The sequence below is a fragment of the Trachemys scripta genome, chromosome 7 (genome assembly GCF_013100865.1).
Source record: "Trachemys scripta elegans isolate TJP31775 chromosome 7, CAS_Tse_1.0, whole genome shotgun sequence".
Classification (NCBI taxonomy): domain Eukaryota; kingdom Metazoa; phylum Chordata; order Testudines; family Emydidae; genus Trachemys; species Trachemys scripta.
The window spans coordinates 86515653-86543353 of NC_048304.1; the positions used below are offsets into that span (position 1 = coordinate 86515653).

A 27701-nucleotide genomic window follows, 5' to 3' on the forward strand; every position below is an offset into this window, starting at 1 on the left:
CAAGCAAGTCTGTGTATATTCAGTGAAGATGTGTCTAACTCAGTAATTTCTATCAAACAGATTCATACCGTCAATTGATCTTACAAACTTTGCTAAACATTGACCATGCAGCTGAAAGGTTTATCTACACTTAAAAAAGGAAGCTCAGTCTATCCCATAAAATTTAGGCTTTCTAGCAACAAGAAGATCCAGGAATGACAATTTAATATAATGGAAGAAAAAAGTCATTTTAAGGCCACTATTAACACTGATGTATTTTCTTGCTTTCCAGAGTGTTGTGTGTGTTGCTATAAACACCAGAAAAGCAATCCCATCATTTAGCCAGGAGTTTTGAGCAGTCATTTTGGTAGTCAAACAGAAAAATATGGAAATTGTTTCCCCACCTTTATAAACTCAGTCAAAAGCCTGACAAATATAAGGTCAAGAAAAATGTTTGATTTTTCTTACTCTGATCTCAGCTAATGAAAGTGGAGGGGGGCAGGGATGTTGATTTTTTTCCTTTTTTCCTCAAAAGAATTTTTGATTTTTAGCTCTCAAATGACACATACAGAGGCTGCAATCAAGCAAAGCATTGAGAAGTATTACGCAAGCTTCCTCTCATATTCTGCCAGTGCATCTTGATGTTGACTTGCCACACACTAGCCCCTGGACAGGTCTGGCCCTCTCTTGAGCAATGAATGCCAAATGATGGGACAGTTTTCAGTTGCAGACAAATTCATGTCAGTTAAACCAAACCAGAACTTAGATTTCATGTAAAACCCAACTTGGTACCTTTCCCCCACCTCACTTTCTATGCCCTCTGGAGCTTTTTGGTTTTTTAAGTTAGGAGCAAAAAATCATATCCGTCAGGGCTCATTCAGGAGAGAAGTCCAGAGTGTTATATAAAAGGGACTTGGTGGTGAAGTCACAGTACTTGGAATCTTCTGGCATACTGCCCAGCATAGGCATCTGCACTGCCACCCTGTTAGAATGCCAGTGGAGGGGCAATAAGAGAAACTAGTGCTCTGGCTGTTGCCAGGTATAATTTATAGTTAAAAGATCAAAGTATACATGTCATCTAATATTTAGATAAATGAATATCTAAAAAAAAAAAAAAAAAAGCTATATCTTTTGTCAGATTTACTTATGTCTTCTCCACAAAGTCAGAAAATTCTGTGAATTTCAATGTTGACCTCAATTGCATTTAAAAAGCTAATCTAAATAAACCCCTGCAGCACCATTTCATTTTGCATTTCAAAAACAATTTAACAAACAACATTTAATGTGCTGCTTTTGGAAGAAAGCAGTTTGGCAAGTCATTTAAAATGACAGTTTGTATTTCATCCTAGGGGATGGAGACGTACATTCAGCAAGTTTATCCATGCAATTAATGCTTATGTTTCAATACCCACTTTGGGCCCATGTGCATCAAAGCATCAAAATGTTGTGCATCTCAAGCAATCACTTCACAGTTTCCCCCTTCCAAAATAACAAAGCTTAGTGCATGTAATGAAATTAGTAATTTCACCCAGAAATGGGATTTTTGTTTGTAAATTGACAGACTATAGTTCAACCTTAACCATTTTTGATTTACAATAGCTGTTGAGATTACGTTTTTATTCCCTTTTTAATTCTTTACAATTACAGAAACTGTGTATCCATCTATGAAAAATGACTGCTTAAGATACTGTAAATTTCAGCTTGCCATAAAGCAAATTCCCTTTCAGTCCCAACTGACCACCTTTAGTTCTATGGACTATTCAACACAGACACTAAAATGTTATAACCCTTTCTTTCATATAGACAGCTATGAATATTCACACAGGGAAAAAAAGACTTAGAAATGTTTTGATTTGAAGCTTTACAACAAGGGTATTCAGGATCAAGACCGAAACAGTATCGCTCATCTGTCTCAGAGGCCCACATATTGTAGAGATATCTAAATCTGTATCAATTTTGATGTCCATCAGGATAAATTACAGCATACCAGCCTTTGCTCTGAATTTCCTGGATTTTGTACGGTTAAAGTTAGACCTTCAGCATTTTTGCATTTTAATTTATTATTTTCTGTGTTTTAGATTTAAAAAAGTACTACAGTACTAAAAGAAAGCAATCCTTCACAGATATGTACGGGAATCAAAGGGACATTTGTCAAACAAACTTCTTTCTAATCCAAAGCAAAATCCCTTGCAGAAATCCCACGAGGATGATTTTCTCTTTCATTTCCTTTTTAGACAAATTGCCTGTTTTTTAAAGTCGCCGTTTAAGGTTCTCTGAAATCACATCCAATCAGTACCAAGGACTTAAGATTTCTCAATTTTAAAAAAATCGCTTACGTTCATACATGCACAAAGTTACATAGCAATATACCTGTAAACTGTACACAATTAGTTCTGGGGTGCTGCTTGGTATTTTACCTTCCTAGGCCCCTACTGACTGGCAGCGTCCATTTAAATAAAACAAACAGATAGCGATCTGTGAGCACAGCTAGACCAGGAAAATAGGCAATGTTTTAGAATCATGTTAGTCAACACATTTTAATTAGCACATTTTTCATTTCCACATAGCATCTAGCTTAGACCAAGATAGACTCCTTTAAAAAATATTAGCGGATCCTGGTCAACTCAATAGTGCTCAGCAGCATTCAGAATGTGCAAATGTGTCTCCTATTTAGTCTAGTCTAGACAGAGCCTGGGTAAATGCACATTGCTTACTCCAACAAGTAAAACTCCTTCACAGACAGTGCAGCCCTAGATCTGTGTAAACTTATACTAAGACAGTTCTTCTAAAAGGTCATTTGAGCAGATATTCTGTAACAGTGCCTCTCTTAGGGCATGTACAAAGCTGTACATGTACATAAAGAAAAACAGTTATGAAATTCCCATGAAAGTTATGAGTTAAATACCCAGTAGCCATGTTTTCAAATATTAATATCAAGGACATATTTCTGTTTTGAAAATACCAAAAGACTGATACTACATCATCAGATAAAATGCTGTTCAAATTCTAAAGTATCAAAGCCATTTAGAGATTTATAAGTGGCACTCATCACCTTGGCGCCTGACTATCCAGTTAAAACAGCCATTAAAAAAAGTCCTTCAGATTGAAGAGTCCAGAGCACAGCCTTGTTCAGTCAAAGGCAAAACTAAGCAGATAGATCCTGCAGTGTACCCTGAAGCAAGGACAGATGAAAAAAAAAATATCCCAGTAATTGTTTTTTCCTTTTTATTGACTTTTTAAAAAGCAATATATTTCACAATCAATGTTACATAAGGATGGTCTAGTTTTTTTAAGTCTGAAAATAAAAAAAATTGCTCAAGCTTAAGTCTTATGAAGCATTTCATTGCATAGTGAATTTTGTAGTTGAATTTTAAGCCTTTGTATATAGTGGAAAAGTTTACTATAGTAGCACTGTCTGCAGGTTCTAGAACATTCATCTTGTATCTTTATATAAGCAAAAACGGGTTCTGAATGTTAAATTCAGAGGTATCAGAATATTAAAAAGTAGCTTAGAAAAGTTAGGAAAATACACACTCATGTATTCTTTATTTTAGTCAGGAAAGCACTTTGGCTTATCTTTGAGTAGCACATACTAATGGAAAGAATTTTAATGTAAATCTTTTATCTTTAGGATATATCTGAAGATTAGACATAAAACCTTTCCCTGGACTTTTTTCCTCTAAATGTTAATTTAGACATTTTCAGGAGAATCAAGAGTTAAGCAGCTACCATTACTATTGGTGGTCTCCTGAGACTGGAGAAAGAAATTTACAGATACTCCTCTCAGCAACACGGTAAATATCCATCACTGTTAAACAAACCGCACCTGAAATGCAAGGCCAGCATTCTATGCAGTCAAGAGAAAAAACACAAACTTTCCAAGACGTTCACAGGCAGCAGGAACTGGACATGCAAGGAAGAAACCCCTGCTAGAAAAGCAAGAAGGAAATGCCTCTGAAAAGGGACAGTCTATACTTCGATTTCCCACTGGTGGAGGTCTCCAGGACTCAAAATTGATGCAAACTTGTGCCATTTTAACAAGGCTTATATCATTATACCAAATATACACTTCCTTTTCAAACAAAGTAATTTACTCTTTGGTTTAGAGCTACATTGCACCATCATTGCAGTTTAGCAATAGTTCCTTAAGAATAAGGGTTAGTTTAATTCTCACCATTAAGCTATTTTTTAGGCTATAAGTGCCAACATTTTCAATGTACCACAGGGTACTGCAAAAACATCACACAAAGAACGTAACAAATACAATCTTTCATCTGTGAAGGGCTATTTTTCACCCATCTAAAAGGGCCAACAACTCAGTGCTGAAGATACGGTTAGGCTTTCAAGATCTCTCAGGAATGATCAAAAAAGCATTGATCAGTGGTGAGAAGTTCTCGTTTATCAATTATAGACCTGTCTTCATAAGCCTTTATTAATAAAAATTATTGAATTATAAAAATGATACAGACCTTATCAGAATGTGTGCCTAGAACTTTGAGGTGAAGAGCTTTTCTACTGCCAAGAACAAAAGTTCCAATTCCCCAACTCCCTGCTTGGTGCATTAAAGAGAATAAAGCCACTGGCCTTTTTGGCCGCCTCATGCTAATTTGGAAAGATGTAAAGAAAGGTGTAAAGAGTGTCTCTGCTGCCTAATGTAAAATGTGCTAAGCAGTATCTCAGAACTGGTCTATAGATAAATTACATCCAAAAAGTATGTTAAGGTTGCAAAATTAAACACTCAAAAATTAGGAAATGAAAGTACTAAGGTTGACTGTGCAACCTTAGTTTGATCCACTTGTGCATTGCAGTGTAGTTGTAGAAATGTCAGTCCCAGGATATTAGAGAGACTAGGTGGGTGAGGGAGTAGCTTTTCTTAGACCAACTTCTGTTGGTGAGAAAGACAAGTTGGACCAACAAAAGCTATTACCTCACTCATCTTGTCCCCCTTGTGCAGTTGCATTTGATTAAGTCTTTAGTTACGAGATCACATACTGTTTTTTCCAACCTCATTCAATGCACAGGAATGGGCACTGCTCAGGGAATGAATCCTGGTTAAGGCTAAGATTTTGTCCTGGTTATTTTTTGTAAAAGTCACGGACAGGTCCACGGGCAATAAACAAAAATTCACGGAGGCTGTGACCTATCTGACTTTTGCTGCTGCAGCTCCATGGTTTCCCCTGCCAGCCAGAGCGTCTGGGAACTGCAGAGTGACCGTATTTCCCAAAGAGAAAATAGGACACCCCCAGCCGCTCGTCTGATGTGTTCCCCTCCCCGAGGCTGTTGCCCGTCGCTGGAAACCTGAGGAGGGCCCCCTTAGGAGTCTGTCGCTGGAACCTTGCAGGGGGTCCCGTCACCTGTCAGTGGTGTAACCTGTCACTGGAACCCTGCCAGGGCCCTGCTGGCTGCCAGCTCCTGAGTCCCGCAGCCCCAAATGTCATGGAGGCTCTCTGGAAGTCACGGATTCCATGACTTCCATGACCTCTGTTACATAAATGTAGCCTTACTCATAGTTTGGTAGTGACTGAAGCTGTTGTCTTTAAGATCCCTGCTTATCTTTAGTTGGGAGATGAGTATTGAATGAGAGGGAACTGCTGGAAGAGAAAGGATAGTTTCATGGTTAAGGAAGTTGAAGGCTGCCCTGGAGAATTGGATTCTATCCATGCCTTTGGCACAGAGCTCCTTTGTGATGCTGGACAAGTCACTTCAACCACACTTTTCGGAGGTGGTGGTCACTTGCATGTTCCTTATATTCTAGATTCCCAGTGTGAGACACCTGAGGCCACATCTGCAGATATGCTGAGCACTCACAGCTGCAATTGACAGAGATTGGAGCTGTGCTCTGAATATACATGCTATAAAATGCAAAGTGCTCTGAAAAACCAAGATGTAGATATCTCAAGTTAGCATCTAATATTGACACATTTGACAATATTGACCTTAATGTGTCCGTGCCTTAGAATCCCCAGATGTAAAATGCGGATGATAATACCACCTCTTTACCTCATAGGGGTTTTGTGAAGATAAATTAATTAACGTTTGCAATGCAATTTGTAGTGATGCATTTACTGGCTACAGCGATGACCACTATAGGAAAGCCAAAGAGGAAAATAATTCTGTATTGAGAGCAGGAAGTGAACAGTAAATAAGGCCTCGAGCCACACAATGAATACAGATAAAAAGAAATACTGAAAAACTATCAATTCACAGAATGTGACAGGGAAAAAACCAGTGTGTGATCATATCATTAAAGACTACCATAATGCATATACACAATGGGACTGAACTGCATATGAAACCTTAATTCTGGCATTTGCTAGCTTTTGCATGCTTGACTTTGCCACCTTAACATTCGTTTAACAGTTTTTTAAATGTAATTTCCTTTACCAGTGGATTTCACAGCTATTTGCTGACAGCAGAGGAATGTAGCAATTCAAGACTCCTGGATTCAACTGCAGGCTCTGGAGGAGAGAGTGCACTCTAAAACCTTCTGCCTGTGCCCCCAAGCTTGTCTCTGTCCCCATCTCCTCTTATCCAACCTCTGCCATACCCCTTGTTCCCATGCCTCTCCTCCAGAGGCTCAACCAGAATTTTCCTAAGGCGGTGATCTAGGGGGTGGTGATTTGAGGGAGAGGTCTCCCTGGGGCCCAGCATGTAATTGGGAGGCAGAGCATGAGAGAGTCTCCCTGGGATTGTCAGATGTTCCTGAAATTCTCATTCGGAAAGATTTTGTGGCCAGCATTTATGGGGCAGTGGCCAGGACCCCTCTGTGCCTGGTATGGAGGGGGCTCAGTGGTACATAGTTCGCACCCCCATCTCCAGGGGCACAGATGAAGCTCCACCCATTGCACAGAGATACAGGAGCTTCACCTTTTAGGAGCCATCATCTCTTTGAGCTCCCATCAGTCCAGGGCTCATCCCACTTATCCCAGAGGTCCCCACGCTAGACGAGAGGATTGACTGTATTGCTCCAGCAACTCGGCATTGCAGAATTTGCCATCCTCACAACAGCAGAGGAAGCTCAGCAGCCTAGCCTTGTTCAGTGGCTCCACGTGCTGGGCCAGGGCAGCCACGAGTAGGGCCCAGAGCACATAATCATGTGCCCAATGCCTGCTCCATGAAGCTGCCCATCTGTGGGAGGGACCAAGATATGTCTCAGCAATCCCATGCAGGATACAACTCTGGGGAGGCTTGAGCACTAGACAGCCACAGGCAGGGCTAGGCAGACTCGTTGCAGCCTCTGCCCCGAACTCTGGTTGTGTTGGTGATTCCCCAGTCACCAATTCGGTTCCAGGGAGCAGGCAGCCTGGATCTGGTTTGTGTATTATTACATGCTCAGAACTCAGCCCCCTTCCACAGGGCCGCCCGGGGGGGGGGAGAGGCAAGTGGGGCAATTTGCCCCAGGCCCTGGGCCCCGCAAGCCCCGGCCAAGAATCCCTTTCCTCACCCGGCAGTGCTCTGAGTCTGCAGCGGCGGCATTTCGGCGGCGGGGGGCCCTTCAGTTGCTCCGCGTCTTCGGCAGCACTGAAGGGCCCCCCGCCACCAAAATGCCGCTGCCGCAGACTCTGAGCGCTGCCCTGTGAGTACAAGCTCCCCCGCTTTGCCCCAGGCCCCCGAATCCTCTGGGCGGCCCTGTCCTTCCATTCCCACCTGAAAGACCAGGATCCTGAATTTGTAGTAGTGTTTATGTCTGAGGGGTGGGGATCTGTGCCCCTCTTCCTATCTATTGCACCCTTGCTTCTATAAAACCCAAAATCGTCACCTGGCTCCCAGTACGCAACCCTCCTCCCTGCTTTCTAGCAAAACCACATATCTCCACATCCAGATCACTTCCCTTCTGCACTTAATAAAACTGAACATCTGCACAAACACCTCCACACACACACATACACAAGCTCCTGCTCTCCTCAGTCCTCTCCCCCTCTGCCTCCTGCCGCCCACTCCACCATCCTGCTCCAGTTCTCCCTCTTCTCCACTGTCCTCTATATTCAAACCGAGCTGCTTCCTCCTCCTCTTCCTCAATACAGCTTTGGGCCAGTCAAGGAGAACACAGGTGAGTTTCTCCCTGTTCTCAGTTCCTGTGCCTGCACCACAGCAGCCCTCAGCAACCTGGAGTCCTGCTCAACCTATGCACGTCCAGGAGAGAGCATGCTCAGAGCAGATGGCATCTTTGGAGAGTTTAGTAGCCAAACGCTAACAAATCTCTACTGAGCATGTGCAAACTGAGAATTTTCAAAGCTTGTTACCTGGCCAACTTTTAGCAAATTTTCACAGAGATGACAAAAGGCTTATCCAGGGCAACACACCTGCCAGATTTCAGGCCCTTGTTCCAAAGCATGTAGGTGTGAGAGCTTGTTAGTGAAACGGCTGGAAGAAGTTTTTTTTAAACATTAAACAACATATTTCCCCCAGTCTTGTTCTCAGAAACAGCTCAATGGTTTTAGCAGAAACTTAAAAAAAAAAATAGAAGAAGAGGGAGAAGCCTGAGGCAGCCCACTGGAATGGTTAGTTCGGCAAAGTTATAAGCCACTGAAAATAATGGAAAATGTCAAGCAATCTTAACTACAGGGGGCAGTATCTGCTCCACCTATAAATGAAAAGCTAAACTTATTTTAGGGTAAGAAGTCTCCACCTTAATAAGTTATAACTGAAATACAGTTATATCAGTACAAAGCTCATTAGCATTGCTAAGTGGTTGACAAAATTTCCCTCCTTAACACTTGATTCAGGGGCTTGATAACTCAGCTGGTTTAGATGGCATGAGTAACAGAACAAAATAACTTAAAGCTAGAAATTAAAGTCACCTAGACTCTCCTCCTTCTGATAAGTAATCATATATATAAGCAGTTGTGTCTATTTCATAAAGCATAAGCTTAATTTATTCAAGCAAGTCACCTCACTGTCCCTACACACAGCAATTTATGTAGCCCACTTTCAGACTAGTGTAAGCTAGTGTACTGAGAGACTACTTTGTTTTCTGGGGACCCTACGAACAAGAACTCTTCACTCAAACACTAGGAAACGCAAGTGTTAGAACCTAAACACAGATAATTGCATTTAAATCAGACACATTTTTTGTTGGTAGGCTGCTCTAACTCTTTCTGTACCACACCACTGAGATCAGAATGATATAGGGCACAAGGAATGCATTTTAATAAGGCACAAATAGTAACTCAGCAACAGAACACTCTTCAATGGAGTGTTCTTCCCAATTCACCTCAGAAGGGCTCTCCTTGAACTCTGTAGCTGGCTGCCACCTGAATACCAAGCATGCCATTACTCTCGTTCTACCTGCTCATTCCTATTATGGGTATGGGTCTCTCTTCACGCATGCTAAGTAGAACAGCTCTCTGTTGTCTGTCATTTCCTTTTCCCATAAGTAATTTTATAAAGTGTGGTCTTATTTATGAGTTAGTCTAGCTAATGTTGTAGCTACATTTTATAATAATAATATGGAGATACCAGGACCAAGTACTGTCCCTGACAGATTCCCCCTGCTGTGATCCCTAAATGGCTCCCTCAAGGATTGAACTGACAACCCTGGGTTTAGCAGGCCAATGCTCAAACCACTGAGGAATACCAATATCTTCTGGTTCCTCCAAATGATCAGTTTCCATGAATAACGACACTTATTAAAAAGTTACCCGTGGGACTGTATTCTCATTGACATGATGTAAATTTTAATATTTTGAGATAAAAATATCTATTATTTATGTGCCAAGTAAAAAGGAGACAAATTAAAAAATACTTTAAGGGAGTGGGGGAAGGCAGAAGTATACACTGTCCCTTTTTACAAAAAAGGTGCATATTATGGGTTTTGAAGCACAAACTGTTTAAAGCACATGCTGACAAGTCAGTACCTGCCAGAAATCCTGATGAGAGGGGAGAGGGTTAGAAAGAGGGAAGAAGATCAGGGAATGTTGGTTACACCAAAAACCAAAACCAAAATTAAAATAAAATACCCACAAATATTACATATTATGCAACATTGCAACACAGCAAAACCAATTAATGACATCAGGAACAAAGAATCTCTCAACACCTAGGAACAGGAAGTAAGGAGCACATATAGCAATCAGTAACATTCAGGAATATCTGCCAAACAAACCCAGTGAAAATGAATAACAAAGTTAGTAATACAAAAAAGTAATAGCAAATATTTCTAGTTTTGGCAGAAAGTAATTATGCCACAGACTGTTGGTGGATAGGGTGGGAGAGGAAAGAGGGAGCACACACTTGACCTGTACATGGATGCAAAGTAATTTTCATAATAAGGGATTCCACAGGGTTGTTTGTGTGCCATGCATATAAAATTTAATATAAGCAACCAAGCATTTTCTTAGCCTTAAAGATTTTTTTAAAACAAAAACAAACTGAAATAATACCTGAATCTAAAGATTCATACATTTCAATGAAAGGATACATCTTCCAAGTTCCGTGTACAAGCATGAGAATTCACAGGTCAAGATACACAAAGGCCACATCAGCTGGAGACCTTATAACTACATGACTAACTGATTCAGCTCAGAGGGCATCAAAGTTTGGCTTATTTCAGGGCTCTCAATTGATAATGATCTTGAAGATTATTGAACAAAATATAACCAGCTCCTCCAGCTAGAAGCACGTTGTCGTCATTTGTGCATCTAAAAGCATTGGTCTTTGATACTTGGCCCATAAGCATTTCAGGAGAAGGGCCTAGTCTTCTGACATGTCTATACCAACGTGCGCATCAAACAGAATAGTATTCATAATGTTAGAATAAAAGGGTTTAGGGGTTTGGTTTTGGAGAATGGAAGGGGAGAAAGCAAGTAAGGGGGCAAGTGAAGAAAACTTGTGAACACACAATAGTATGAGGTTAATTACAGTAAGGATAGAAAAGCACAGTGCAGGATAGAAATATCTGCCAGTGCCACTGATGTTTTAAGTCAAATTTTCTAACCTTATCTGACCCATCACAATAGGATTCCACTGATCCTGCTGTGTTGATCGTCCTCCTTGCCCACAGATGGCTGAGCAAAATTTGCTGCTTTCACAAGGTAGAGAGACACCCAGCCAGTCACTGGCAGAGTCAGGAACCCAGACCAATGCACTATCCGCTACACCATGTTGCCTACCTACTCATTCATTTATATAGATCACTCTAATCAGAAGATCTTAGATGATTTAGGAATCTCATTTTCAAAAGTGACTTTAAATGAGACTTAGGCTTACTAAGTGCATAAGTTATTTTTGAAAATGGGACTTAGACTCCTATCATTAAGGGCTTTTGAAAACATTACCTGTTGTATTTAAAGTTATTCATTCTACCGCTTCATTATATTAATCCTATTTAATCTGGGTCCTGGAACATGTGATCTGAAAGAGACAGTTTCTTTGTGGTGCTGATGTCTTTCAGATGCTGCATAATTCCTTATTTTATTCTCCCACTTCCCACCCTCTGAAGCCCCGATTCAAGCACTATACAACATTATAAAATCCAATACAAAAATAAAAATGCTTCAAAAATGCAAACAATTATATTACAAAGTTAGGACAGAAATGAGAAGGGCAAAATATGGAGTAGGAAGGAAAATACGTAGTCAATAGTAGTCATACCCCAAAACCCTTTTCAAAATAAAGTTTGATTTTAAAAAAAGTGGTGAGATTATCTGAGATTGATGCCTCCCACCACAGCAAAAGCATGACTGCTTGCCAATATAAAATGAGAGGATGCATAGAGACCTCTCCATGTGAGACTTAGGGGGGTTCTTCACATATAACTGAGTGCTGCATGCTAGGAGGTTGAATTTTCTCCTACATAGCAGTAAGTATTATTGCTTCAAGATTTGGTCAAGAAATTTGCTCAATATTTCTAAAGCTAATGTTAGACTTCAGGTATTTCACCATCAAATTTATTTTATTATTATTTCCCTGTAAAGCATCCCAATACAATACTTGAAAAGGGTGCTTAGAATAACTACAAGTAATTATAATGTTTAATACCAAAAGCAACTTTCCTACCACGTGAGAGTAACTAATTAGAGGGTGTCTTACTTCTATAGCATTAATCAATATAGAACTGTATCTGGAGAATAGAGAACATGGAAATATGAATCTGGATAGGAGTTACTTAATTCCAAAGTAAAATTAGAGTCTGTAAAAGCTTTTGTAATTACTTATTGCCTCCTTGGGTCAATGATAATTTAAGGGTATACCATCATTGACAGCTTGCAAGCTTTTGTTTATATTCAACTACACAGGGTAATTTTCCCCACAGGAGGTAAAAACCGCTACTCAAGTATATCCCACACTAAAGCAATATTCTGTTTAATTCTTTCCCCTAAGAAGACTAACAGTTTCTCAGAAGTGTTGCAATTTAGCCTTGCCTCCATGCATCTGAAGAAGTGGGTTTTTTACCCACAAAAGCTTATGCTCAAATAAATCTATTAGTCTTTAAGGTGCCACCAGACACTTCGCAATTTAGCATCATCACTGAAAACACTTGATTGCAGCACAAAATCTACAAGTAATTTAAATTCAAATGCTTCTGCAAAAATTCAATAATATTTTAAGATGAAAACAATTAATCTGAAAAATCACAATCCCTACATCTTTGGAAAGAATGTCCACTGACGCTGTCCCTCTTGTGCTGACTCCTCAAATCTGTCCCATTACACTAGGATTCCACTGATCCTGCTGTGTTAATGGTCCTCCTTGCCCACAGGTGGCAGGGCAAGATTTGCCCTTGTCATAGGGTAGATCGATATCTTCTACCCTATGGGCACACTATCACAGAGTTAAATAGTATCATACACTTTTCTCTTTGAGAGCTGGCAGTTTGGCATGAAGATTAATTCGAGCTTAATTCAAAAACTCTCTCAAATAGAACATATTAGAAAAAATGGAAATTGTTTTTCAAAGAAATATCATGTTTCTTTGAATGGTCTGCTAAGCATGTCTTGGTGCCTTCATACAACCACAGACACACTTTTACAGGCAGGAAAAATTTCCTCCTCCAATAAGCATTTGTTTTACACAGACACAATACAAGAGAGGGAAAAGTGATACAACGAAAGAGCCAGGTGACTGAGCAGTTAGGGTTAGATATGTTAATTCTGAGTGCTTTTATTAAATTACAGATTAGGCTATATTCATATTGTAATTTGAGCTAAATTATGAGGTGAGGCCTGAGAGCAACAGTGAATAGTTAGCAGCAGCAGCAGATTAGCCAAAAGAAAAAGTTTATGAGGGAGGGAACATACAAACACATGTCACCAAGCCAGCTTCTCCACTCCCTGTACAAACACTTGGGAGGCTAGCTCCCTGAACACTTAGCCCTGCTGTAGGTGAAAGAAAATTATGCAGTTGTGGTTGGCAAGGAGGATGGACCAAAGGGTTTTGCTGAACGAATGCCTCTAGGGCTGCTGGTCTCCAGGGAGCAATGTGTAGATTCAAATTATATGCATTTTGCGCCTGTTACTGAAGAGTTATGCTTGTCTCTCTCCCCCACCCTTCAGTGCTCTGAAAAATTATCTCTAGTTGGGTAGAAGTATACTGCACTCACTATCACATTCAGCTCTATACACAGGAAGACACAAACGTCACAGAGCTGCAATAAAATATATGGTCACTATCAAAGACTTTTGGACTTAACCAGTTCCAGTCATTCCAAGTGGCTTATCAGGATATGTCTACACTGCAGTCAAGAGGTGGGATTCCCAGCACGAGTAGACAGATTCATGCTAACTCACTGCACTGCAACACTTGCAAAGACTCAGGCTAGCCATCCAAGTTCAAGCCTGCCCAACTCCCAGGGTCTGAACTTGGGTGGCTGCCACCCATGCTGCAGTGTCCACACTGCTATTTTTAGCATGCTACTTCAAGATGAGCTAACACTAGTCTATCTGCACTGGGAATCACACCTGCCAGCTGCAGCGTAGACAACCCTTACAGGATTGACTTCTAATTTTACAAGAATATTTGTGAAAAAAACTGCAGATACAGATGATTTCCCAGTGCAATGATATTTATCTGGAACATACATGCAGAACATTTACACTGAATCCTTAACCTTTGTTTTACAGAATGTAATTAAAATGCATCTGACTACACAGGTGGGTCTATTCTTTTTATTGGCGTTTGCTCTAAATTAGTATTTACATAGAGCATAGGCATAAATCTTTGTTTATAACTAACAATAGGTCTATTTTCTACTTTTGTTTAGCCAACCTGTAGTTTATAGAGTATCAGTACTTTGGTACTACTGCTGACTTAAACCTGAATGCTCATTTTCTCCTTTCATCTCAAAGGAAAGAATACATTTCAGATGGAAAAAGTCTATTCTCTCCTCAACGTGTCTATATACTGTAATTCCCATTAACGTTAATGGACATCATACAAGATGCTCAAGGGAACAATACACCTGTCAGCCTTCTACTCAAATTTCCCATCTCCACCAATGCACAAAACAATACCAGCACACAAAGGCATGGCTTCACAGAGTTAGAACAGTATCTAAGGAGAAGATTGTGTCCAATTATAAAAAGTGCTTTGATATTTCTTGGGAAGCCAACGAGGGAGATGAGTGAATGGAAACAACAGACGAGAAAAGATGCGAGGACTAATTTTATTCCTTAACAGATACCAATGTAACTAAAACATGAATGTGTGTAATTTGTTTTATGATGCCTAAATCAACATTTGAATGCGTTTGAGGCGACAGTGCTTTGTTAACTGAAAACAGATGCAGATAATATGAGAAAAACTACTCCTAGAAAACAAGATCTAGGAGTGACGTCACTCCTTATCCAGGCTCCTCTGCACGACTGAGGGAGCTCCAATATCTCCTTGCTTTAACCTCACCCCAAACTTGACCCCCCTGCCATTAACACTAGCCTCATAACCAAAGTCTGTTACTAGTGCTCCTTAGTAAGAGAAGTCTGACAAACAACGTGAGCCATTATTTCCTCCTTTAAAATAAATGATCCAGAAGCAGCATGTATATCAGCCCCTGCAATACAATACCATAAAATTAACGTGGTCTGTTGTTCTGCACAGTACTACTACTACTAATAGTAGTCCACTACACTCTCCATTTTAAAACTCTAATGACTGATGTTAAGACTTATTCTACCATCCAATGTATTTTGCATATATATCTAGGTATAGCAGCTATACAAACGTGTTTATATACACCATTTCAGTCTGCAACAGAAAGTCAGAATGGAGGATGGTCAGTGCAGGGAACAGATGCTAAGGGCCAGCATAACTCAGAACATTTCAGCCTGCACTGAGACCACCAGTTGTCACACTTTCACCATGCTGTATGGCAAGATTGGGTGTGCATATTGTGTAAGAGCAGAAGTCATGTCTCAAATAGAACTGGTCTGAAATTTCCTGACTTAAGTTTGTTGGAAAATGCCGATTTCTTGCGTTTCTATGAAACATCTCAGGTTCAACAAACTTTTGGCAAATCGAAGTCTGGAAACACTACTGTCCCCATCCCCCAGGCATTCTGCTGGGCAGCTTGAGAGACCCGTCTTCCAGGTCTATGGCTCCAGAGCAGCCTCACCATGCAGACTGCCCCAAGATTGGGGAACCTGGTCTTCAGGGGGTCTGCAGCTCCAAGACAGTTGCACTATGACAGTGCTTCCAAGCTCTTTCCCATGAAACAGGGAGTCTGAAGTCCTGGGACAAGCTGACCCAGGAGTCTGGATGGTCCCCAGCCATCTGGCGTCCTATGGCCGTCTACAGAGTGTGGCTGCCCTGGACTCATAGATCCTGAGAGCCCTGGCAGCTGCTGAGTGAAATTCAGATTGTCAGTTTCACCACATCTATTAGTATGACTAATAATGTCAATTTCACTCACAGCTGTCAACGTTCCAGGGAGCAGATTTTGTTTTAGAAATACCATAGGTTGGTGTTTCCAAAATGAACCTTTTTTCCAAAATTTCTGGTTCATGGAAAATTTTGAATAGTTTGTATTTGTTCAAATCTTAACAAACCCAAATTTCAAAATCACAAAATTTCCCGCAAACTGGAAATCCCAGCAACGAGGCTCAGCAGAACAAAAAGCTGAATTCAGCTAACAAACTGCTTCTGCTTTGAGACTTTTACCCACTAGGATGGGAATAGAATGTATAGTACTCAGGAATAGAGGAACTATTATCCAAAATTGTGTGGAACTCAACATTTCTTTCTAAGAAATGTTGGTTGAAACAAAGACTGACAAAAAGCATACTACTTACTGTCTATTTTAAAGTAGAATACACCTCTACCTCAATACAACGCTGTCCTCGGGAGCCAAAAAATCTTACCGCGTTATAGGTGAAACCGCGTTATATACTTGCTTTGATCCACCAGAGTGCGCAGCCCCCCCCGGGAGCACTGCTTTACCGTGTTATATCTGAATTCTTGTTATATCGGGTCACGTTATAGCAGGGTAGAGGTGTAATACTCTGCTGCTTGGGTAAACAAACACATGTATGCTCTAAGGAACAAAGACCATTTATTTGATTACTTGCTTTGCTTTTTGTCCATCCACTTCCTCATGAAAAATTAAAATAAAAATCAATTCAATTGAATGCAAAACATGAAAGTAATTTAGATTCATTTCCTCCCCAATTGTGCAGGGTTTGTTTGTTTTGTTTAATTATAGATTCAAATAGCAGGACTTTCTGGATATGTTTGGTCACATTTAAACATTACATGCCAGGTATATCACTCAGCAATGAAAGAGTCAAAAGTTACCTTCTTTGACTCAAAAATTCAAGGAATTTTGTTACAGATGAGGTGACAATTTTGCTAAATTAGTGATTGTTGTAGAGTAAGTTGAGTTAATAGGAAGCTTGTGTGCTATTCCATTTTTATGCAGCCACCAACTATGGTAGTATCAGTGCTCAAAATGATATAAAGGAATATTAAACCAAATTATTTTAGATTAACAACTATACACCTAAGCAAATCTATGTTAGGTGTTTGTTTTAGATAACACAGCTTGGCCCTCTCTGTGTTAAAGGTTCAAGCAGTCTTTTAACCATGTTACCTACTTGTGTTACAGCTCTGGGCCAAATTCCTTCCTGCTATAATTTCATTGATTTCTGGGGATTTACAGCAGGGAAGAATATGGCTTCAGAGCTGTAAAAAGGGCTAGGTTACTGTGTGGTTCCATTCATACAGGCAGACCAAACAATGTTATAATATGATCAGCATATAGCAGGTTTCCCTCTGAAATATGGTACTCCCTCACATGGAGGGTCTCATACCATATGGATAATGCTATTAAGTTTGATTTTTTACACATTACAATTCCCTCTCCCACCAGCAAGGAGGAGTTATTTTGGTTCTATAAGCATTAAAGCAAATCTTTATTCCTTCCTTCCTATTCAGCCATATAATAAAAAAATACTGCTATGTTCTAGCTCAAACAAAAGACAATATTGTATTTCATTTGTACTTACACACAACTTTAAATAGAAACTCAAAGAGGTTATAGGTAAAAAGATACTATAAATTTCAAGTCTACTCACCTTTCCATCATACCGCTTCACTACAAACTGATCCAGACCTAGGTCTGAAAGAGGAAAAAAAAAAATTGCTTTTAGAGCAGTGCTTGAATATAAAAATCATATAGTTCCATGCTTCTTTTTTGATAAGGCATTTAAAAGAAAAAATAGATTATGTGAAGGATAACATGATTAGAAAGCACAGGGAGCGAGAAGGAAATCAACTGTTATCTACATGTTTTTTCTTAGGGCTCAAGAAAGGTGTCTGATTCACAGTATTGACAAGGAAAACCTATTTAGTCACAGAAAACATACAAAAAGGGACAGTGACACCACCACATCTACCACTATGCTCTACTAGTCCTTTTGTACTATTGACCTAGAATAAAATGATTTCTACCCCATTACCAATCCTTACCCAGATATCAACTTGTTTCCATGAGACTGGCACTTAGAGTGTAATTAAAAAGAATTATTTTTAGGCTAAGCAATCTTTTTTGAACAGATTAACAGGGAAGGCCATTGAATTGAAATCAGAACTGTCCCTCCCAGAATTAACAAAGGTAGACCTCAACCAAAATTCAATGTTGCCAGCTCTTGTGGGGTAAAGTGACATACAAATGGTCTTGGACATAAAAAGAAAAAACACAGCCGCTATTGTACATTCAGGAATAAGCAAGTGCATGAATTAGAAGGTTTTTATATTAACATATTCCTCACATTGTATTACCACAAAACAGAAGGATCTTATTCTTAGAAGGAAAATAATATTTATAGGGCTGAGGAAGAAGGCATCTTTCATTCTACTTCTACAGTATAATCAAGTCTATGCATAACAATGAAAGTTTAATAGTCAACATGGAAAAACTTGCAAATGATTTGTACAACAATAAAAAATACATTCTGTAAAGAGATCTAGATAAGTGGAACTCTTGAATGACTGGGTTATTGAGAATTGGCAGTAATTCACACAAGAGTACAGAGACTGATTTTCAACTCTTGGTTTGACAAACATTTGCTACAAACCACACATTTTCAGCCACTGTTTTAAATAGCTATCAGTTCTTCCTGTTAACCAGATTGGGAGAAGGGAGGGATTGGAAAAGAAAGAAAAAATAACTTGTCCAGGAAGGTGAAGATTACTGTCACCTGTTTATGTGTAAAAGTGATAAAATGCTTCCCATCTACTCAAAGGTTCATAATAGTCACAGAGCAGAAAATGGAGCTGTTCATCACTTCATGATGATCTCTTCGACCTTTCTGAGACAATGCAGTAAAAATTCCTGTAATTAATTTCATAGGATTGAGTGAAAAATTAGAGAATTGTCAGATGGCTTGCTGGATTTGTGGTTATTAAACTGAGGAATCACGCTCTTGATATCTGTGTGCACTTCAAGAAACACAAACGTACATATTTATATACAATGTGCACTTTCAGAAGTTATATTTCCTTAAAGAATATTGCTCCTACTCAAGGTTAGAGGCATACATACAGCATGATTAATGCTTATGAATTTCTACAAACTCCTCCTTCAGTAAAAGTTTTACTTAACTGGATATGATAATATAAGGCTGCCATTGCTCTTTTAGCCAAGCTCAGAATTGAGCCAACAGAGTTCTGTGTTGGAGACCTGTTCAGACACTGATGACTAAAACCGCGTAAGGAATTAACTGCATCCTGTAAGTTGCAACAATGGTAGCAGAAGTTGACCACTAGTTCCACTTTTAGTGTTATGCATTTTCAGTTTTTACCAATTTTCACTAATAAATTACCAGGTTTTTTATTAAAGAAGTTCGATTTTTACCGATTTACACCTGTTTATCAATCCACTCAGTATTTTTTTGAGTACTTATTTTTGTTAAACACTAATGCTTTACATGATTGTTGTGTTCTGAAACACTGAGATTGAAGCAGTTCCATAGTGTATAAAACAGAACAGAAAATACTAACATTAATATCATGCTATGATTGGCTCACAAGGAGATGTTACCTGCCTATTTCTTTGCTTCTGGTTAGCGTAGCTCTGAATTTAAACAATCAATCCTGCACAGAAAGATATTTACTGCCCCCTATCCACCGGATACCTCCTTTAGTGCCAATCTCTTTACGGGGTTGGATGGATGGGCCTGGGTTCTTCTGGATCCCCACACATCCAGTCCTGCTCTTTCTGTGGCTGGCTCCAGACTACTCCCAAAATGGCTTCTCCCCTCTCCAGTCCTCCCAGGGGAGGCCATCTCACACCCTATTGTCAGGCTAGCTCTTCTTCTGGGCATTCCCTTGTCAATCAATTCACTCTGCTCCGTCCTGAGCTGGCCTGCCTGCAATCCTTACCCAAACCAACAGGGGCCCCTGTTGTGCTACATAGTGTCTCTCCTCTCTCCCTCTTGGTTGCCCAGCAGACTCTGAATCTGCCCTTGGCTCCCCCTTCCCACCAGGGACAGTGTGCTTCTCCCTGAACTACCAGCACACAGAGCCCCAGGGACTTAGATAAGGTAAAAAGGTAAACATGGGGCGAAAACGCAAACCTATGCCTGAATACATACCAGCAAGCAAATCAGTGCTCAGAAGTTTTAAAGAAAAGATTGGAACGAAGAGGATGCACTGCACTGCAAGTACTGCAGCACTGGGGTCAGTCCTCGCGCTGACAGAATAAAGGAACATGTTTTATGTCCTGTTAATTTTCCCTCACACAAGCAAGATTAAAGAAGAAAGTGAGCTTCGGGATAAACAGTATCAGGAGCTTTCACCAGGACTTTAATGAAAGAGAGGACACAGCACGATTGTGTCAATGAATTTGTGCGTGCTCTGTGTTTCGCCAGACAACCGCTGTTAATTGCAGAGGGGCCTATTGGTGACTTTGTATGACAATACGGTCCAGCAGCAAAAACCCTTCCTAATGCAGACAAGCTCACTGGTAAGTATCTGAAAGAAAATGACAATGCTTCAGTATCCAAACTGATAGAACGAATTGATGGAAATCTGGTGTCCAGTCTGATTTTTGACAAGTCTCTTGATGCTTTGGACTGTCCAATTCTTGGCCTTTTGTTTTTGTTTTTTATTTCAAAGCAAATAAACCTGCATTGTTTTGTGCTGATGTGACATTCATCCCCTCTGCTGACACTGGTTTTGTCAACGCAGCAATAACTGACATGTTTGAGATGTACCAACTAACTTGGGAAAATGTGGCCACAACTAACACAGATTCTGCTTCCTACATGGCTAAGTTTGCATGGGAGATTCAACTCAATCAGAAACTGGAAACATCTGATTAACATTGCCCTGTCAACAGCTACTGCTACAGAAGAAATGAAAGACATGAAATCTTGCATCATTGGTTTCGGGACCATTTTCAAGCATGAAAACAAGTAGAAGGCTTTGTTTTACACAGTGTGAGATGAGTGCAGAGCTGGATACCGATTACCTACCCTTGTTGTGCCACATCAGTGGATGAGCTTGTATTTTTCTGCCTGTCATGTAAATAACATGTGGACTGTGCTAATATGTCTCCGAGGTCATCGTGAGTTTGTTTGTTTGCTGTTGTTCTAGCAAAATAAAAGCAAAGCAAAAACTGAAGAGACTGTCAAATAACCAAAATGACCGCCAGATTCTGTGCATCAAGGTAAAATAACTACTGCCAACATGTTTGCCAATACAGACATTTACCGGATCCTGACAACCAAAATCTCAGCTGACCTGAGCACAAAAGCTGTAAGAGAAACATACTGCAAGAAAACCCAGCTGTTTCTGGAAATCCTTCCAACCCCGCAACACGAAAACCAAAAAAGCATTCAAAACAACACTCAGTAAGAAATTGGAGACAACTGTGACCCGTAATCTGAACCCCCGCGTGTTTGGTGCTGAAGATTCTTTTTGGAATGTCATCCAGGTTTTCAACCGCTTCCTCAAAGTTAATTTTGCAGCAGACTATGACAGTTATGCCAAGTGTTTCAACCATTTGTCACTAAAGGTGAAATTTCAAATCTGAAAGGAGAATTTACTACTGACATGAACTTATCTAATCCTGACAATGTGAAACTGGATGTGCTGGCTTTTTGCATCAGCCATCAAGACACTTCCCAATTTCAGCAAAGTGGCACGGCGAGCTTTGAGTGTACGCCCTGGATCTACTGATGCAGAGCACTTGTTTTCAAAGTTGGACTACCTCCAAGACAGCACAAGGCTCAACATGAGTGAGGATACTTTGAAGAAAATTATGGAAGCGTATGCAAAAACTAGGATTTCTGAAAAAACAACTAGCTCTGAGAGAGGAAAAAATATACCTTTGTACATTAAAAAAAAGTTTCAATTATAGTAAAATGTGTATATTACAAAAGTTGTTTTGTTTTTGTTCTCCCCCCCCCCCCCCGTTTTTTCATTTTTTTTATTTTTAACCTGATTTCATCCCAGTTTTAATGTTTGGAAAATAAACAATGAAAAATTCCCTAGGTTGTTTTTTTTTTTTTTTTTTTTTTTTTTTTACACAACTACAGAAAATGCAGAACACTAACTTGATTATTTTGCCAAAATCATATCATAATAAAATCATGTAGCTAACCCATGACAATCCATGCGCACATCTTGTAGGTTGAGGGCTGGAAATCAATCTTCTTGCTCTAGAGCTGGAATAACGGCTGCTAGTGTGACGATCTTGAATGTCTGTGCCTTCCCGTATTTGTTAAATGCCCTTAAATCTAGAATGGGCCTCCAACCTCCCCTCACCTTGAGGATCAGGAAATCATGGGAGTAAAAACCCCTTGCTCCAGGACTAGTTCTATGGTCCCAGGCATAACAAATGCTATATTTCCTGATGAAGTAGGTTCTCATGAGAAGGGTCCCTGAATGGGGATGGGGAAGGAGGGTTGGAATGGGGGCGGGACATGAGTTGAATGGTGTCACTCTTTGAAATAATCTCCAGGACCCATCTGTCAGAGGTAATATTCTCCCAACTGCTGTGAGAAAGGGCCACGCAACTTCTGGAGGGGCATGACAGGTTCACAGATGGCAGCTGATGTTGCAAGGTATAATTGTTCAGGCCCTCGACCAACCCATCAAAAGTGCTTAGAAGAGGCAGTTTGAGAGATTGCGAATTGGGGTGCAGACTGCTTCCGCATTTTGAGTCCTGGTCCTCTTACAATATGGCTCGTAATAGCACTGAGATGATGGGTATTGAGGAGATTGTGACCTGTGCTGTGGCTGAGAGGTATATCTTCTCTTCTGTCCTCCAGTGTAGATTCCTAGGGAGCGTAATGTGGTCTGGGAATCCTTCAGGATGCAGAGAGAAGAATCTGTCTTCTCTGCAAAGAGTTTGGGTCCTTCAAACTGGAAGTCTTCTGCAGCATTTTGGGCAATCCGGAAAGGGGTAGCCAAGAAGCCTGCCTCAGTACCACTCATGAAGACTGGGAGGGCTGCTGTATCAGCCACATCCAATGCTGTCTCTAGCACCAGTCTGGCTATTAACTGACCCTCTATAAGAATGGCCTGAAACTGCTCCTTTTGTATCTCCAGTAAATGTTCCAGAATGCATTGAGTTTCCCATAATTAATAAAATTGTATTTGGCAATTCATGACTCTAAATGCTAATGTCGCTGACAAATACACCATCCTGCCAAGCCCAATCATATGGGGTCAATTTGGCATTATGTTACTTGCTTCGTGCATTAACCACATCCACTATGATGGAGTTGGCTTACGGATGTTGAAACAAGAAGTCTGCCTCTTTGGGAGGGATGCAGTACTTGTATGAGGTGAACTGAAAAATACTATTTCTTTTGTTTTTTTACAATACAAATATTTGTAATCAAAACTAATTTAAAGTGAGCAGTGTACATTTTGTAGTCTGTGTTATAATAGAAATCAATACATTTGAAAAACATCCAAAAATATTTAATAAATGTCATTTGGTATTCTATTAGTGTGATTAAAACTGCGATGAATCGCGATTCATTTTTTTGAGTTAATCACGTGAGTTAACTGTGATTAATCGACAACCCTAATTACAAATTTTCAGATGGTGTAACCAGTTTTTTGAAGTGAGAAACTACAAGTAGCCTATTCCTGCTTGAGTGAGGTCAATTTGGAGAGGAGAGAGAGTGCTTTTCTTCTCACGCTGACTGCATACAACCAGTTAAAAGATATCAAAAACAATCATGGTAGGAGATCAATACCAAGCAACAAGAAATACTAAAACAGACCAACGTGGTCACTGAATCAGAACAGAACAGAGGTAGTCAGCACAGCTTTTCTTTCAAAAGATGAACTTTAATCACCAGAAATAAATGCAAATTAAAGTAACAACAGAACTCTTCCCCAGCCTGGGGCTCAGCCCAACCTAATGATCTTGTGTGCATACACCTGCATTCCCTCAGGTAGCCTCTCCTCTGTCCCTTAAGCACCCAAACCTCTGTGCAAGAGGACTGATGAGGATGGAAAGCTGAGTTGAGAGGAGATTAACCCCTTAACCCTAGGTGACAAGTTAGTGCCCCAGCACCTCTCACATGGATGTAGCCTTTCTATATCATATCTAGACCAGTGCTTCTCAAACTTTTGTATTGGTAACCCCTTTCACACAGCAAGCCTCTGAGTGCGACCCCCCCCTTATAAATTAAAAACACTTTTTTATATTTAACACTATTATAAACGCTGGAGGCAAAGCAGGCTTGGGGGTGGAGGCTGACAGCTCGTGACCTCCAACATAATAACCTTGTGATCCCCAGTTTGAGAACTCCTGATCTAGACGGATCTACTGTAAATGTAAATATCAAATGTACGTCTCGTTTTACAAATGTATAATGTCTTTTGTTATGTTTTACAAATGTCTTTTGTAAATGTCAAATGTATAATGTATACGTGCTATGACTCCTGAACATTATATTCAGATGCAGAGTTTATCACATCTGCCCCCAAATAGATGTAAGAAATAATAGCTTTGCATTACTAGCAGACCAGATTTAATTACTTAACAGAAAAAACATAGTACTTACTGCAAAAATGTTGATCATTGTCAAGTGTCAGTCACTCAGAAGATCATGAAGCATAAAAACCCAGATTGTTTCATAAACAACATCTAAAAGGGCGCAAACTTACAATCTTGTCTTGTGGAATGGTTTTGTAGCTGTGTTGGTCCCAGGGTATTAGAGAGAGAAAGTGGGTGAGGTGAAAAGAAGAACAGGAGTACTTGTGGCACCTTAGAGACTAACAAATTTATTAGAGCATAAGCTTTCATGGACTACAGCCCACTTCTTCGGATGCGTGAGGTGAGATATTTTATTAGATCAAGTTCTGTTGGTGAAAAAGACGCTTTTGAGCTTACACAGAGCTCGTCTTCAGATCTGTTCTGTATGTGTCTTGGGGCCTGTGAGATGTGTCAAAAAAATTTGTTACAGCTGTTACCCCTCCATTTTTTACCAAAGCCACAAGCACTAGCATGTACTGAAAGAGGATGGCTGTTTATTACTGCCCTACAAAGAAAAGCACACTGATTCATTTTAGTTTTCTAGATGTCAATGTTTTACTTTAGTCTTTTCTCTTGGAACTATCCACAAGTTGAATGAATTTATTTGCTGCATTTACTAAGCTGCAGAAGCCTACTTAAAATCTATTTGAAATATTTCCCTTTTGATGTTTCTTGGCAGAATAAAATAATCCAAGAGGGTGCAAATACCATTTGACCAACAACTTTTACAATTGTAAATACCCAGAATTTGATTTCATACATTTTCTCTCTAATGGAATTTGGGTTTTAGTTTATTCTTTTTTATGTTCTATTTAACTGCTACACATTTAATTGACTAAATTTTTATAAGCCTTTTTTATCTTAAAGGTGACCGCAAAGAAAAGAAGGATGGACCAGCACCTGGTACTTTTGTTTGATTTTCATAGATTCATAGATTCTAGGACTGGAAGGGACCTCGAGAGGTCATCGAGTCCAGTCCCCTGCCCACATGGCAGGACCAAATACTGTCTAGACCATCCCTGATAGACATTTAATCTAACCTACTCTTAAATATCTCCAGAGACAGAGATTCCACAACCTCCCTAGGCAATTTGTTCCAGTGTTTAACCACCCTGACAGTTAGGAACTTTTTCCTAATGTCCAACTTAGACCTCCCTTGCTGCAGTTTAAACCCATTGTTTCTGGTTCTATCCTTAGAGGCTAAGGTGAACAAGTTCTCTCCCTCCTCCTTATGACACCCTTTTAGATACCTGAAAACTGCTATCATGTCCCCTCTCAGTCTTCTCTTTTCCAAACTAAACAAACCCAATTCTTTCAGCCTTCCTTCATAGGTCATGTTCTCAAGACCTTTAATCATTCTTGTTGCTCTTCTCTGGACCCTTTCCAATTTCTCCACATCTTTTTTAAAATGCAGCGCCCAGAACTGGACACAATACTCCAGCTGAGGCCTAACCAGAGCAGAGTAGAGCGGAAGAATGACTTCTCGTGTCTTGCTCACAACACACCTGTTAATACATCCCAGAATCATGTTTGCTTTTTTTGCAACAGCATCACACTGTTGACTCATATTTAGCTTGTGGTCCACTATAACCCCTAGATCCCTTTCTGCCGTACTCCTTCCTAGACAGTCTTTTCCCATTCTGTATGTGTGAAATTGATTTTTCCTTCTTAAGTGGAGCACTTTGCATTTGTCTTTGTTAAACTTCATCCTGTTTAACTCAGACCATTTCTCCAATTTGTCCAGATCATTTTGAATTATGACCCAGTCCTCCAAAGTAGTTGCAATCCCTCCCAGTTTGCTATCATCCGCCAACTTAATAAGCGTACTTTCTATGCCAATATCTAAGTCGTTGATGAAGATATTGAACAGAGCCGGTCCCAAAACAGACCCCTGCGGTACCCCACTCGTTACGCCTTTCCAGCAGGATTGGGAACCATTAACAACAACTCTCTGAGTACGGTTATCCAGCCAGTTATGCACCCACCTTATAGTAGCCCCATCTAAATTGTATTTGCCTAGTTTATCGATAAGAATATCATGCGAGACCGTATCAAATGCCTTACTAAAGTCTAGGTATACCACATCCACCGCTTCACCCTTATCCACAAGGCTCGTTATCCTATCAAAGAAAGCTATCAGATTGGTTTGACATGATTTGTTCTTCACAAATCCATGCTGGCTGTTCCCTATCACCGTACCACCTTCCAAGTGTTTGCAGATGATTTCCTTAATTACTTGCTCCATTATCTTCCCTGGCACAGAAGTTAAACTAACTGGTCTGTAGTTTCCTGGGTTGTTTTTATTTCCCTTTTTATAGATGGGCACTATATTTGCCCTTTTCCAGTCTTCTGGAATCTCTCCCATCTCCCATGACTTTTGAAAGATAATATCTAGAGGCTCAGATACCTCCTCTATTAGCTCCTTGAGTATTCTAGGATGCATTTCATCAGGCCCGGGTGACTTGCAGGCATCTAACTTTTCTAAGTGATTTTTAACTTGTTCTTTTTTTATTTTATCCGCTAAACCTACCCCCTTCCCATTAGCATTCACTATGATAGGCATTCCTTCAGACTTCTCGGTGAAGACCGAAACAAAGAAGTCATTAAGCATCTCTGCCATTTCCAAGTTTCCTGTTACTGTTTCTCCCTCTTCACTAAGCAGTGGGCCTACCCTGTCTTTGGTCTTCCTCTTGCTTCTAATGTATTGATAAAAAGTCTTCTTGTTTCCTTTTATTCCCGTAGCTAGTTTGAGCTCATTTTGTGCCTTTGCCTTTCTAATCTTGCCCCTGCATTCCTGTGTTGTTTGCCTATATTCATCCTTTGTAATCTGTCCTAGTTTCCATTTTTTATATGACTCCTTTTTATTTTTTAGATCGTGCAAGATCTCGTGGTTAAGCCAAGGTGGTCTTTTGCCACATTTTCTATCTTTCCTAACCAGCGGAATAGCTTGCTTTTGGGCCCTTAATAGTGTCCCTTTGAAAAACTGCCAACTCTCCTCAGTTGTTTTCCCCTCCGTCTTGATTCCCATGGGACCTTACCTATCAGCTCTCTGAGCTTCCCAAAATCTGCCTTCCTGAAATCCATTGTCTCTATTTTGCTGTTCGCCCTTCTACCCTTCCTTAGAATTGCAAACGCTATGATTTCATGATCACTTTCACCCAGGCTGCCTTCTACTTTCACATTCTCAACGAGTTCCTCCCTATTTGTTAAAATCAAGTCTAGAACAGCTTCCCCCCAGTAGCTTTTTCAACCTTCTGAAATAAAAAGTTGTCTCCAATGCAGTCCAAGA

The 27701-nt window shown here is 40.1% G+C and overlaps 1 protein-coding gene across 1 annotated transcript in view; it reads right to left on the reverse strand.

The window, feature by feature from the left end:
- MICU1 (mitochondrial calcium uptake 1) overlaps positions 1–27701 on the reverse strand; it is a 180353-nt gene that overhangs the window by 108633 nt on the left and 44019 nt on the right. Inside the window, exon 4 of the mRNA XM_034776856.1 lies at positions 17484–17527. Coding sequence (XP_034632747.1) covers positions 17484–17527 — 44 coding nt within the window. The remainder of the gene's footprint in view (positions 1–17483; positions 17528–27701) is intronic.